This window comes from Calidris pugnax, unplaced genomic scaffold, assembly GCF_001431845.1.
Source record: "Calidris pugnax isolate Ruff unplaced genomic scaffold, ASM143184v1 scaffold148, whole genome shotgun sequence".
NCBI lineage: Eukaryota > Metazoa > Chordata > Aves > Charadriiformes > Scolopacidae > Calidris > Calidris pugnax.
Window position 1 is genome coordinate 1,055,908 of NW_015090926.1, and position 15,689 is coordinate 1,071,596.

At 40.6% G+C, this 15,689-nt stretch overlaps 1 protein-coding gene across 2 annotated transcripts in view; it reads right to left on the minus strand.

Annotated features, from left to right (window-relative positions):
* WDR36 (WD repeat domain 36) overlaps nucleotides 1–15,689 on the minus strand; it is a 54,760-nt gene that overhangs the window by 17,993 nt on the left and 21,078 nt on the right. The window contains exons 1-11 of one of the 2 annotated variants that reach the window (XM_014951504.1): nucleotides 15,422–15,513; nucleotides 12,877–12,904; nucleotides 9,920–10,020; nucleotides 9,327–9,444; nucleotides 8,292–8,424; nucleotides 6,520–6,574; nucleotides 5,555–5,687; nucleotides 3,702–3,877; nucleotides 2,987–3,107; nucleotides 1,480–1,545; nucleotides 440–523 (exon numbers count right to left, since the gene is read on the minus strand). In XM_014951504.1, coding sequence (XP_014806990.1) covers nucleotides 440–523; nucleotides 1,480–1,545; nucleotides 2,987–3,107; nucleotides 3,702–3,877; nucleotides 5,555–5,687; nucleotides 6,520–6,574; nucleotides 8,292–8,424; nucleotides 9,327–9,444; nucleotides 9,920–9,976 — 943 coding nt within the window. In that variant the 5' untranslated portion in view covers nucleotides 9,977–10,020; nucleotides 12,877–12,904; nucleotides 15,422–15,513. Of the gene's footprint in view, nucleotides 1–439; nucleotides 524–1,479; nucleotides 1,546–2,986; nucleotides 3,108–3,701; nucleotides 3,878–5,554; nucleotides 5,688–6,519; nucleotides 6,575–8,291; nucleotides 8,425–9,326; nucleotides 9,445–9,919; nucleotides 10,021–12,876; nucleotides 12,905–15,421; nucleotides 15,514–15,689 lie in introns of those variants that run through there. The other variant, XM_014951505.1, reaches the window with a different exon arrangement.

Below are 15,689 nucleotides of genomic sequence, written 5' to 3' on the forward strand. Positions count from 1 at the left end.
AAGTTAGGTTCACAATTTGCATACTGAATTACAAATGAACAGAGTAACTGAAATCTTTGAAAAGGGACTCAAAGTAACTGGGAAATCAAAATCAACCACTATAACCAAGATTTCCTCAGCTGACAAAGATGTATTATTAATATGTAATAATGCAATATGTAGTATGTATTATTATCCAGAAGGCTCCGGCTCACGTGGTGGAGATTTTTTATCCAAGAGCCAGTTAAAGATAAAGATGTTTGAAATAAAATGCTCTTTTATGAAATACTAGAAGAGTTTACCAAGTAAAATGTCATTTTCAGCTGTCGCTCAACAGCTCATAAAGGGACAAAGAATCTCAATAATCCCCTCTTGATACAGCATGGGCTTTCAAAACAGCAGTGCCTTGAGGGTTAAAATGAAGACATGAGTTCTGTAATGTATCTCACAGACTACTTACCTGAAGCAAAGACTGTAATTGGTGGAAGTGCCATCGTATCAAGTTTAAGACCTTTCTTTTTTGATTTCTTCTTGTTAATTGAACCTTAAAAAAAAAAAAAAAAAGTTAAGTGTCTCAATCTCATGGCTAAATTTGAGAACAATGGTTTAAAAAGGACTGTTTACTAAACGTAATACAAAAAATTTGGTTTGCATTAACACAACATTGCTGTTGCCTAGGGTTTGAAGAGCTAACAACATATATATAGAGAGTTCCTGCAAAAATTCATGTGATGCTGAGAAAATCACTAGCCTGTTACAGTCACAGATGCACTGCTCAATCCATTTGATCCAAGATCTTGTGCTGACATGCCAAGGCATAAATTGCCCCATGACAGCTAAAACCATGGTCATACAGACATCATTATATAAGCAATATATAACACCCTTTAAATGACCAAAGGGTCGGGAAATTCAAATTTATGCCCAAAAGATAAACATAATCAATTAATCTATGTCTGTCTATTCAAATCTATTGAAATACATACCTATCAAAATATATATATTTTTTAAAAAAAGAATTATTTTAGTCTGAGTCTCTGAACTGTACATGAAAGTGTCTCTTAAACCATGGCATGGTGTGGAATATTTGTTTTTAAATTAAACTCTACATTAAATCAAAGGAACTAAACTCAAGAAATACAAATTGATTAATAATTTAGTCAATTTAACAGAAGGGTTATGGTGCAAATAGTGATTACATATTATGAAATGTCAGCTACCGCTTTACACATTTTTAATACAAAAATGATGCTCTATGTTTCTCACAGTGAAGTAACATACACAGCCAGGCTATAGAATTTGTGTTTCTTAGTACAAATAAATCTGAGAGTACACCTTATATACATCAGGAAAGACTGAGTTTGCAGAACAGCTGAAGTGAATAGTTTTCATGCAACAGTTGGAAGAGAAAATAAAGCCTTTCTAATGGTTTAACTCCTGTTAAACCATATACTATAAATGCTTTTCAGGGCTTTTTTCGCCAGTCACTAAAATACTTACCACGTCCTAAACTTTTATTGAACTTTTCATGCACTGTTGAAAAAGACTGCAATGTTCCATCTTGACCTGACAAAATATTAGCAGAGACCAGTGAAGGGCAAAGATCAACTTCTGTTTACTCATAAGCTATCTGAGCAAGAAAAGCAGAAGATAAACACTAAGAAACCTCAAACACCACAAATAAAATATTTACCAAAAATTCTAGTCCAAGAAAAAAATTTTTCACTACGAGGGTGGTGAGGCAATGAACAGGTTGCCCAGGGACGCTGTGGCTGCCCCATCCCTCGAGGTGTTCAAAGCCAGGCTGGATGGGGCGTTGAGCAACCTGGTCTGGTGGGAGGTGTCCCTGCCCATAGCAGGTGGGTTTAGAACTCAATGATCTTTAAGGTCACTTTCAACCTAAACCACTTTATGATTCTGTAAGACAGGTCTACTTTGTTGGGGAGACACCGACAGAAAATCAAACTGCACAACACATGTAACGTTAAAGGCACTGAGATGATTTTTAAAAATCTGAAGAATCACAAAATATTTTTACTAGGCCACTTCAACGGTAGCCTCTGTGCCCTCTCCACGTGTTTCAGCAGTCAACCAAGCAGTAAACTGCAACAGCAAACGTGAACATTTGTTAAGCAACTCTTGTTACTGTGGTTCATCTGCTGTGAGCTGAATTACTATTAAGCAACTAGCTACTTGAATCCAAATTACCACTTGGAAGACCAGCAAGAGATTTTATCACAGTGTGATAAAATCTGTGCTGTATTAGATGTAACATTCATCAAAATGTAGTGTGATGTTTTCAAACGTTGCCCACATAGACAATTTCATTACTGCGAGGTAATTAAAGATTATATGAAGAATTACTATTATTCCATTATTGAAGCGTTCTGGGCCACAAAATAGCCTGATCTAGTACTTCATTTCCTAATTTATAGATTTTTACATATGTGAGTTTCTAAGGAGGGGTAATCACTTAAGCATTTTTACACCTTGAGTATCTTGGTAAAAAGTGACTTTGAAAATACACATTATAGACACAATTAAGCTGTAGCAACTTACAACGGCATCACAAAGCTTGCTCAAACTAGTGGGAAAAGTGGATTGGCTCCTCTAAGTTACGAAAAACCTTATGCTGCTTAGTTTTTCCCTGTCACAACACAATTTCCCTAGTTGTTACAGGTTTTCATTTTGACCAGTTCCTTAGGAGATACTGAAACAATTTTTATTCATCAAACATAAATAAGGATGAAAAAAGCAGATCCTAAGCTCTTCTGCCTGTAACTACTTTTCAGCCTACCCGTTGATACACATTCCTCTAGGGAAACTGAAATAGTTTGATACAGCAATGATAATGTCTATACTGATCACTTACTACACTTCATAAATACACAAACATAACACAAGAAACATAATCTATTGTGCTAATAAAACAAAGACACTTAGCTCTGTACATTTTCTCTATCACAGCAGGAAATCAGATTGAAGAATAAGAATGAAAATTTCATACCTGCGCTAAGAATTTGCTCTCCATTTTTCCCATGGTATCTGATTTTTGTTGGTGGTGCACTATGTCCCGTTCGGCTTCTCAATACACGTCCTGTACCACCAGGTCCATCAAAAATCCACACCTGCCTCCCAAGAAGAAGCAGAAAAACGAAGCTGATAAACATTGCCTTGCCAATAATTACACCTCTTGGCAGTTGGAACAGGTTTAGCTGGGAGCTGTGCGGCAAACTTCACACACACATCGGCTTTCACCCTTGATCCAAACCCCTGGATGTTTCCACCACAGCAGCTGATTGTTTCTCACTCTTCATTCTGCCCCTTCACCAAAAGCCAATCAGAGGTATCAGAGCACACACAGCATAAGGGACTTTTATCAACAGCAGCTGCTCATGATCCAAAACATTATCTTAAATCTTAAACTATTTTTATAGTGCACCAGGATATAAAGTGTGATTCTGGAAAAGTGGATGCAAAGCTTTGTTCTTCAAGGCTACCATGAAGTAAAAAATGAAGCAATGACACCATGGTAGCAAGTCCTTAAACTGCCCCACTACTGAGCAACTGAGAGCAAACAACTTCATTAACTTGAGTTTTGTTGTATTTGTTTCACTCGAGAACTGCTACATCAATCCAAACAAAACATTTACAATTTGGAGGAATACAAGAGGAAAAAACCAACAATGTAAGAGCAGATAGCAGCAGCTATTGTAACTTACCCGTATAGCATTATCAGCACCATTAGTAATAAGCAGTGGCTCTCCAGGGACAAACGACATGCCAGCTATTGCTGTGGAATGGGCATCTTGCATCTGACACAGTAGTTTCTTCTCTTCTAGATCCCACAAACCAATGTGTCCAATTGGGCTACCAGCTGCCATTACTGGGTGTCCATCTGCTCAAAAAGAAAAAAAAAGTTCAAGAGGTTTGTGCATTGACATTCAGCTCATCCTTGCCAACTCCTCACATCTTAAACCTCATGCCAAAAAGGCTGCAATCACAAGAAAAAGACTTCTCAAGCTGATTTTAAAATAAGATATTTTTTAACTGAAATACTCTAGTATTTCAAACAGAAAAGGAACAAAGTTCACTGATAATAAAAATAGAATTTTTTCAGATCAGATAGTAACAAATGTATCTACATCTGACACTGGAGTTTTTGCTTGACAGCACAAGAGATATTGTACCTGTACCATTTTCAAAAGTTATTCTATACCCCAGATTCTTCCCCAAACCTATTAGCCATCACGCTTCAGAATGTGATAGCTAATGTATCACCATTCTAGAAGTTAACAGCTCTTTTTTTAAATCCCCTAAAGTTTTTGGCTGAACAACTTGAAAAAATAAATTCCAAAAGTTGATTACATGTTTATTCAATCACTCTAAGCAATAGTTAAACTTCAATTCAAAGAATTTCTGATTTTGTTCTACTTGCTCTATCCTCTCTAATATGAAGGAGATAAACACATAGTACTAACTTCTAAAACATACTACAAATAATATGATAGGTTTTAAAACTTATCATATTAAGATAAAATTCCACCAAACATCCCACATAATTGGCAATTAATATTTTCACTCCAACAAAAGAAAAAGGCAGCTTCCAATTTGCAATTACACATACCATAGATAACTAAACCAGACAGGCCTAGGGCTTTCTCTTTCAGTAAAGCTTCACAGATATGATAATTTGCCAAGTTCATTTTAATTTAGATGAAGAGCACTTACTCAAAGACTAAAGTAAGTACACGAGATCAAAACAACAAGGTTATATTTACACTAAATTTCCTAAACATAAAGACAGGAAGAGAGAGAGACTAGAGAATGTCTGAAATCCACACATTCAAGCCCGCAATGGCAGTTATTTCGCTTTATTACCATTTTGAGTTAAATGGCTGACACAAAAAAAAGCACTCTTTCCACTTCTTACAAGCCTTTCTCCAAGTCTCTCCAGTAGCATTCTTCCTCAACAGGGTCTGCATCAATCTATATTCTGTTAAGATTTGCAAGTTTGTCTATTCAGACTGGGGTCAGTATCAACAGTATCCTATGTAGGCAGGATCAACACTAAAATAACTAGCTTTAGTAGTCACTATACGCTTGTTAGAAAAAACAAAAAAGCTGTCAATATAAACAGTGTTCCCCAGCACAAGTCAACTATTAACATTCTAAATTTGTTTTGGAGGGGGCGGACGCTACTGAGAAGTAGGTTTGGATACTAACACTACAGAGTACTGATTACTCTGCACCAACTCTGATAACCGTTTACTGTGTTAGATCTTGGCACTTTGTAAACATAAGCTAACTTTTCTTTGAAAAAGGAGCACTGTATGTCACACTTCCTGTGCACTATCAGTAGAAAAGAAAATGCTATAAAACAGCCAGTATGATGAAGATGTATGATCTCCCTTACTTATTGGTAACTTTTCCAGATTATCTCTAGCCTTCGAAGACTAAAACTCTCAGCCTAAATTCTGGTTCTGAAATGACTGATCAAAACATATTTGCCTACCTTCCACTGAGCTTTGAGTGAGTTTATATATATTTTTTCACTAAAAATCCTACAACTTACCTGTACGAAAAGATATTGCTGTGATGGGACCCCAGTCTTGTTGAAATTTCATCAGAGTTTCATCAAACTTAATATTATGTACAATGATATGACCAGATACAAGACCGACTGCAACAACATCCACTGCTGGAGCCTGCAAAAAAAAAAAACCAGCAACAGAAATGAAGAAGGAAAAGCTTGTTGCTCCACTACTAAAACCAGTATGTGCAAGACAATGTATATAAGTCCAGGACAAATACTAAAGAAACAAATCTTGCATGAGATCTTCAGTCTCTATTACGCATGACTGAACATCTGATAAATCTAAACAAAAAATGCGAGATGCGAAATTTTGCACTTTGTCTCCAATGGATTAAACAACTCTGTTTCCAGAAGCTGGAACTCCTTTAAAAAACACCTCACTAAGTTTTTGGTAGTTCTGGTAGATGATTATACCTTGCCACGCGCCCCCATACTTACAACTTTTATCCAGGACAACTGTAGACCATTTTCAATTATCTTATCAATGCTACCAAGAAGTTTTAATTAATTTTTACATCTACAAAAATACAGCAAATATAATTACAGAATCTTTTCTTGAGTTAGCAAAATCTAAATTTTATTAATCTCCAAAGCAAAATAAATTTTGCAAAAAACTACCAGTGTAACAGAAGTCACATTATACAGATGCATCTTGCAAACAAACTGTTTCTGTGAATTCATTACGTAATTCAGTGAAAGAAACTACAGATGTGATGAACACAAAACAGCCAAGATGCTAAATGCAACAGAACTAGGACTAGAGCAATAGCAGATAAGAAGCCTTCAAGTCTACCTCTCTTCAATGTCTTGAATGCTCAAGAGAGGGTTATTAAAATTATCTGAGAGAAAACACATCATCTTTACCGCTGTAATTTTAAACAACAATATTTTGCCTGCTACTCTTGACCTGTTACGTAAGAAAATAAGATAACAAAAATACTAACTTGTTCAAGAGTTGTGACCGCTGAGCGCCATCCTGGAAACGAGTATAAGAGCTTGCTGAAAAACAAACAAACAAACAAAAAGCATGTATCAATTAACCCTTGGGAATATTCCACAACAAAATGGATGCTTTATACACATGTACACAGAGAAGTGCATCAGTTTTCTGTCCTAATGTATCCGTTAAAAGGGAAAAAGCCCTGTGATACTAATAAGTAAGGGTAAGAAAAAAACTTATGGTAAATTCTTAATGAAAAAGTTAGTGTCATGCATTAATACTGCAAAGGTGACATAATTCCGTAGAATGAATAGGGAGGAAGATTCCTTCTACGCCAGTTGCTGTCCATGCGTTTCTGCTCTGAACGCACCTCTTCAGAGCTCTGACCACTAACATAAAAAGCCAGCCTTGGTCCAGCTTCTACTAAAATCCTTCGTTAGTAGAGTAACTTCCCTAGATGAAGACACTAATGCATATTACAAGCACAGCCCATCTTGTTTCCTTCAGAAATGGTCACAGCCAAAACGTGAAGGAGGACTGTTCACTGACACGCAGTCATGCACCCAACAAGGGTGCAATTATGAAGACCATATTTAAGAACAGACATGATTAAAAAGCTATTCCTTCACCACTGACTGATAGCAGCCATGTGTTATCACCACTCACTTTCCTCTTTTGCCAGAGACCATTACACCTTCCCCTCAGCTCTTCCATTATTTTTTTTGTCTAATTGTGCCCATACCTATCTACGAAATATAGGGAACAAACATGCTGCTTAACAGAGCAACATTGTAAAAGAGCAGTAACAGTCCATGCATTTTTACAAGATTAAAAGACAAACTAAGGAAGACTTTTTGTCACCTAGCATGTATTGCATCTCAGATGGTGCAACAGGCACTGAAGAGAGACAGGAGTGCTATAGACACATTTACTTTCCTGTATTTTTAGGTTATTCCTATGTCCTGATTTATATAGCATTTTTAGGTTATTCCTATGTCCTGATTTATATAGCATTTTTAGGTTATTCCTATGTCCTGATTTATATAGCATTTTTAGGTTATTCCTATGTCCTGACTTACATAGCATATACAGGATATCCTAAACTTTAGAATACGAAACACAAAAATTAGCAGTGATATGGCTGAAAGTATACAGTAATTACAAGAATAAAACACTGAACTATGTAAGCTGAGCTAACACCTATTTGCAGTAGGTACATTAACATGCAGGGAAGTTCACTGTAGCTGTAACTTTCATGAGTTAAGAAAGCAGCTGATGGTGGTAGGCATGAAATACAATTACAGACGGTGCTCTCCTGGGACATGCTCAAAGACAACTACATGTCTACACATCTCTTACTTGAGTATAAGGATCATACACTAGTAATTACCTCCACACTACCTGTCAGCACTTCCACAACCACCAAAAAATTTAGCTTGGAAGACAGGAGGCAGAAGGCCTGAACATGCATTTACTACTTTCATGGGAAAGCTATGTGATTCCAAGAAATAAGAAAAATAACAACGTAATTATAAAAAAAAATCCTGAACAATTCCTGACATTTTGCAGGGAGAGTAAACAACACGCAACTTGAAAGGCATCAGCATTCAGGGAGCAGCAGCATTCTTTGTTCCTGGAGATAGACCAACTGAAAACTTGTGCCAAAGGAGTCAGTAAAAGATTCCATGTTCGAAACCTACTGTGCTTATAAGTATTATTTGTTGCATATGAAACTACTTGGAGCATGAAGTATACTCAAGTTATTAAGAATCTTACTTGGATTTTACATTCCACAGCTGCAAGCTCCCTTGTTCACTCCCAAGGAGAATTTTATTCAAATAGGTGCTGGGATGCAGAACTGCAGAAACTGCAAAAGTGGCCTTATCAAAATCCACTTGAAGATACTCCTCTGTAAAAAAAGGAAGAAACAATGTTAGTGTGGCTAGCCCTACAAATCTGCAGGCTTATCACTCCTTGGTAAATGTAAAGGCAGAACTTATGTTTACTCTTTACAAATCCCATAATTGGTGTTTCTTGCATTAAAGAATTAGCTAATGTGTAACAGGACAAGCTAAACTTGTCTATGCTATAACATCTGTTGGCTTGAAGGTGTATTTTTTCCCTATAAGCATACCTAGCACAACAATGCTGGCAAAACTTTAGTGATTTCTATCTTTCTGAAGGATTCCCGCTCCTGCCTGAGCAAAACACCCCATCTGATTAGCATGCCTTTTGTTTGTTATAGCAACTTCACATCTCTAGAGCCTGAATGCAACCACTTTTGAGACCCAGCATCCAGGGAATGACACTGGTCACACCAATGAGAATGCTTTCTAAATAAGAAAATCCAGGGCTCTGAAGTAGGATTTCATAAGGCATGAAATGGCATGAGAAGATGCCCGCACAATCAAAAGGTTATTCATAAGAATTTAGCCTTACCCAGAATGGTAAATATCAAGGATCTATGGGATTTCAGAGACGGTGCCAAAGCTGCTCTACCAGAGACTTTATCAGAAAATGGAACACTAAAATGCAATTTCTGTATAAGCATATCTCTTTACACCTACGTGGAACCTTACTGGGTCTCTGCGTGGGGTGCAGGACCCATTCATGAAAAATTACTGCAGGATTAGGAGTTCAGATAACAACTTAAGTAGCATTATCATTCAAGGATTTTTTCCTTTTAAAGAATAAACTACTTCTGAGCAAGTGCAATTAAAAAAAACCTTTTTTAAAAATTACAGAATGTTTAACAATGTTATCCTGTAAAGTCGTAAAAAAAAAGAAAAAAAAGGTGAAAGTGTCTCTCACCTTCTGACTGTATATTCCAAACAATAAGAACATTATCAACATCCACAGAGATTACATGATCACCAAAAGGCTGCAGAAGATGTATCCTTGCCTTGTGACCTTCATAGGTATGAACCACCTATAATTTCAAAATAGAAATGTTGTCAATATAAGCTGTTCAGGTAGCATATCATGTTAACATATACTTGAGGACAGCTAACAAGTCAGCAACAAGTTTAAATAAAATACATGGAAAGGCCAACCAACGTCACATAATCTTGTCTGATATTTAAAACTGCTGGCAAAAATATTTTAATTAAATGAATTTAATTATTTATTTTCATTTTAAATTACTATTCACATAAATTAAATTAATTATTTTTTATCTTTAAGTAGCTACTTATTTATTACAATAATACATAAAACACAGGTCAGCCATTACATTTGTTCTTACATTCGCCTATTTTAAACTTTTTATTCCTCCTCCTACAGTTTCTACTTCCCTAAAATTAACATCTATGGAAATACACATTTGTAGAAAATTAACCGACTTGAAAACACAAACACTCCACAACTAGTTTGTATTACTAAGCAGTAAGTAAACTAATAAAAACCTCTTTGTTCCTGGCAAAAGCATGGAGAATATTGTCGTAAGAAGCAAATATCAACATGCGGTCCGCTGCCAAACATGTAATGTCTTGTGGCAAAGCATTACCTGTTAAAGAAACAGAAGAAAAGTTTAACATGTTTCATGTTCATAACAAAATAGAAAGCCTGACAGTGTACTTTTTTTAGTGTGGTGTCCCACCAAGAAAGCTCTCCTGTTGAATTTGTTGGAGAAATGCACTCATTTCAGATGAATACAAATATTACCATAAATACTATTATACCAGTAACAACGTAAGTAACATCACACTGATGGATCACAAGGCAGTTCCTTTGAAAAACACTTAATAATAAATTACTGAATTGTCACTGTAAGTAAAGGCACACGTCAGCTTCCTGAGGGCTTACAAAGAAGTTATCCCAAGGTAACACTTCTGCAGACTACCAGAGACCCACACCCCACTGGACTGGAAACAGAGATGATATATCAAAGTCTCAGCATTAGCAATGCCTATTAGTCTGCAGCCCTGGAAGCCAGTGACCCAATCCTACATCCATTTCCTGATTACAGCTCAAGACACTGGGAATTTACTGCTCCTGCTCTAACAATACATCTCACTCCCCACCTTGCGACTGGTTCAGAAAGAGCACCTACTATTGTGACCTGCTACTTCACTACCTCAACTGGTAAGAGAGTCACAGCTCCAGATCATAGTAAAAAGCTGATGGTGTGGTCCTAAATGGCGGAAAACTGAAAAAAACCAAAAACAACCCCAAAACTCTAGGGAAAAATTAATCTATAAAAATATAAAAATGCAAATGACAGCGCTTAATGACTGTACAGAGAAACACCAGATCAAAAATCAAGTCACTGTGGGAGTGTGCCTATGATACAAACTTACATGATCACACAGCAGCCTTCCCTACAGTATTGCTTTGTATTCTGAATTATTATCCGATACAAGGAATCCTGTACCCTTGCTGTACTGCAGCACAGCTTCAACGTGAAGAACTAAACTAAGACATTAAAAAACGTTGCATTTTGTAAGAGATTTAATGTGTTTGAACACGTTAGACATGTTCCTGTAGCACCTCTGAAGTGACTTAGGTTTACAATCATCTTACAGACAACCCAGTACTCCACATGAGCTCTATGCAGGTCTGCTTAGGCCAATACAGCTTTCAATTAAAAAGTTCAAAGCACCAACCACATGTCATCAATAAACCAACAACACCACACACACATCGTTCATTTTTTCAATCACAGTATTATACATAAACATCTCAATTTCTCAAAAAGCCTAAATGATTACACCTGTAAGAAAATGTAGCCCATAGAAAAGGATTTCACAGAATATGCAATATTTTTACGATTTTGTAGGCTGAAAACAGAAGTGACATTTATGTGTTTACAGTTGATCACTGCTGATCTTTTAAACCCAGTGCTGGGTGTGACAGTTATTCTCAAGTTTATAAGTGCTCTTTTAATGAAAAATACTTTGCTTTATGAGGTCTGTGTAAAAATCCCGTGGTATACAGAAGTAAAAACCCTATTTTTCAAGACAACCTGCATCTCACTGAATCATCTAAATGTCAGTTGCAAGAGACCTTTGGAAATCATCTAATTCAACCTCCCACCCAGCTCCTCCCAAAGCTGGAAAGCTGGATTATCACCAGTACTAGATGGGGTTAATTGCAACTGTGCCCAGCTGAGTCTTGAAAACTTCTGGGGAAGGAGATTGCTGTATCACAGCTCCTTCATTGTGACCCTCTCAAGCTGCAATCTGTGGCTGCTGCCCCTTGTTACTCTGGCTACCGTTACCACCATAAATTCATCTCTGCTGTCTTTGCAACTGTGCTTCAGGTAACAGGCTGCCTCAAGGTCACCCCATATTTTTCCCTCTGCAAGACCACACTAATCCAGTTACTCTAATGTCTCTTTTCATACTGTAGGCCCCTGACTGCCCAGTTCCTCAGCATTGCCACTGAAGGAGAAACGGGAGGGGGAGAACCACACTAGCTGGGTATGGCAGTCCAGGTATGGCCTCACCAGCAGGGAGTACAGGAGAATAACAGCGTACCCCGATCCGCTGGCCGCGTTCCTAACATAGCTCAGCACATGGCTTGCTATATTCATTTATTCAGTTACCGCATTGTTGGTCCACGTTCAACCTGGCACCAGCACAGCCCCAGGTCCTTCTCAGCAGCATGCCGCGCAGCCCATCAGTTCCTGGCTTGTTCTGTCCCAGGTGCACTATTTTGTACTTGCCCTCGCTGAACTTGGCGAGGTTTCTGTTGGCCCAGGCCTTGCGTTTCGCAACACCTCCGCGGACTGAAGCTCTGCCATTCTGAGCATCAGCTACTCCTCCTAACATAGCATCGGCTGCAAATTTTTATTAAGGCTGCATGCCACCTCATCACCCCAGCTGCTGCCGAAAGTGCTGAACAACATGGGCCCGGCTGTTTGACATCTAAGGGTGCCAGGCTTTGTTACGAACTGCCAACTGCACGTCAAGTCGTAGATTCATACCCCTTGTATCCAGCAGTCCAGCCAATTTTTAACACTCCCTGAAGACTTTTAGTCCCACCCTCACTTGTTCTGTTCCTGTAATTATTTTCCTCCTATAACACAGCCTTCTAGTAACCACAAAACTGGGACCTGGACTAAAAGCTTTATTCACCGCTCACTCCTTAAGGCCTAGGGGTGTTCTTGGAAGAACAAAATGACAAGAGCAGGAGTTTCACAAGGCATACCCCCAAGAGAATTAACTTACAGTTTCAACAGTATTCTCATTTCCAAATTGATATCTGATATTTCTGAGACTCCTTTCAACGTGTTCCAGTGTAAATATCAGTACATACAATTAATTTTCCATTTTTTAAGTTGAGAATCAATTACAGACGTCAGATGTGTTCAAAAAAACCCAAACAACCAAACAGGAATGAAAAATGTGTGCATACTTACTCACAGCAACAATACCAAGCTTATTCACCTGCAATGAAAATGTTAAAAAAGCATTTTTAGTGACTGGTTGCAATGAATTTGATATAAGCAGAAATTCAGAATTCTAGGAACCTAGATTAGCAATTTGCACGCCTCACAAGACAGAAAATTGACTGGTTTTAGTTTACAACAGTATCTACAGGAAAACCCACGGAGAGCAGTTCAAAAGGGAATGGGATAATATAGTTGCCAAAAGACAACCATTCAGCACCAATGAGTTGAGCTTCTTAATATACTTTACCCTACTAGACAGGAAACTAAGCACACGTTTAGACAACTTGCTGAGTTCGGGAAAATTCATTTTCACATCATCTCTGCTTCTACTTTATTTCCACTACAACTGCACCACGTTATTATCTTTGTTCCCACAAAATGTGTTAGTTACAGTCACTTTTGCATATTAATGACCGTTACTAATTTAGTTCAAAGACTGTGAAGAAGACTGACAGAAGCGACCACAGAAACAACTACCGTAAAGGCACGGGAAGATCTATGCTGTCTGCACCCTGCTGTGATCACTCTGAGTCAGGTCTGGTTTGCAAATGATTCTACAGGCTGAAAACGCTTTTATTGTACAGCAAGAAGTGAGTTAGTATCACAGGCTTTCCTCTTGCAGAAACGAACGATGCTCATCTCTTTCCCTATGGGAGTTCTAATACAATCTAATAGATTCCTCCCCCCCCCAAAAAAAAAACCAAAACAAAACAACCGAAACAAACCAGTATCCCTCAGAGGCTACGTCGCAGCCACCCAACCCACAGGTGAGCTTTGGTTTACCCCCCACCGCCCAGGGGAAAGCTTCAGTACCTGGCTGCTCCTCTGCCCCACACCGGCGGGGCTGTGCTCGCACCCCAACACGGCGACCGGGCCTGTTTAACCGCCGGCCTCCCTCCATTCCTTCCTCCCTCCCTCACTCCATCCACCCCTCCCTCTCTTACTCCATCCATCCATCCATCCATCCCTCCCTTCCTCCCTCCTTCCTTCCCTCCTTCCCTCCCAGCCACCCGCCGAGGCCTGCCACGGGGGCGCCGCGGCCCTCCTCACGGCATCCCGCCTCACCCTGACCAGGCGGTGCGGGGCGTGGAACCAAAAGCGGCGACCCCGGCCTCCACAAGGCCCAACAGCGGCCCGGCGGCGGGGGGGGTCAGGCGGAGGGAGGGAGGGAGGGTGTCGGGCCGCGTACTCAGCCCGTCCCGCGCCATCGCCGCCACACGCGCCCGCCGGCAGGAAGCGTGGCCGGCCCCTCCCGCCTTCCCCCGCCCGCTTCCGGCCCACGCGCCCGGCACTTCCCGTCCCCCCCCAACTCCCCACTTCCTCCCCCCGCCCGGCGCCCGCTGCCGGAAGGGGGTCCCCGGTTCCGCCCTCTGCCGGGCTGAGCCCCGGCACCCCCGGGCGTCTCTGCAGGTGCTCCCCGCAGCCACCACTGCTCCGTTTTGGTGTTTGTTGGTTTCTTTTTATTATTATTATTAATTTTTTTTCCTTTTATTCCTTTTTTTTTTCTGGTGAAGAGTTTCTACCTTTCTATTTTTAGATGTGTATGTACATGTATATGTGTATATATACACATAGCTCTTTATTTAAGTCTGAGAGGACCCCTGTGAAGTGGGAATGTACTATTGTCCATGTTATTGTCCATGTCTGGAGGGAACTGAGCCGACCTGGCTCTTGATAGGATGTCCATCATCTGCACGGCCATCCGTCAGCTCAAAAGGTAGTAACTTCCATTGCAAATGAGAAGGTAGTTGGTGGGAGCAGATGAAGATATGGGAAAACCGAGGGCTGGATGCATAAATGGAGTGATAATGGAACAGCACCAGCACTTCCGTGCTTTACTTTTAGGGAGCTGGCAACAACAGTCTAAGCTGCAAATGTAAATACCTAGAAAGGGAGTTTGTAGTAGCTGAAGAGTTAGTATCACAGGCTTTCCTCTTGCAGAAACGAACGATGCTCATCTCTTTCCCTATGGGAGTTCTAATACAATCTAATAGATTCCTCCCCCCCCCAAAAAAAAAACCAAAACAAAACAACCGAAACAAACCAGTATCCCTCAGAGGCTACGTCGCAGCCACCCAACCCACAGGTGAGCTTTGGTTTACCCCCCACCGCCCAGGGGAAAGCTTCAGTACCTGGCTGCTCCTCTGCCCCACACCGGCGGGGCTGTGCTCGCACCCCAACACGGCGACCGGGCCTGTTTAACCGCCGGCCTCCCTCCATTCCTTCCTCCCTCCCTCACTCCATCCACCCCTCCCTCTCTTACTCCATCCATCCATCCATCCATCCCTCCCTTCCTCCCTCCTTCCTTCCCTCCTTCCCTCCCAGCCACCCGCCGAGGCCTGCCACGGGGGCGCCGCGGCCCTCCTCACGGCATCCCGCCTCACCCTGACCAGGCGGTGCGGGGCGTGGAACCAAAAGCGGCGACCCCGGCCTCCACAAGGCCCAACAGCGGCCCGGCGGCGGGGGGGGTCAGGCGGAGGGAGGGAGGGAGGGTGTCGGGCCGCGTACTCACGTTGTAGGTGTGGAAGCTGCGCCCGACGGCGGTGGCCAGGTAGAACTGGCGGTGGCGGCCGTGGTAGCGCAGGACGTGCGGGACGGCCCCGCTGAAGCTTTTTAGTAAATTATATTAAAAACCCAGACAACCCGCAGGATGATTTTCGTTGCGATGGCTGCGCGGCGGACAATAAATACTCAGCAAAGCCCGGTGGATGGGGCTTGGCGGGGGAGGGGCGTTAGAAACAACCAAAAACGAGAAGAAAAAAAAAAAACACCAAACAAAA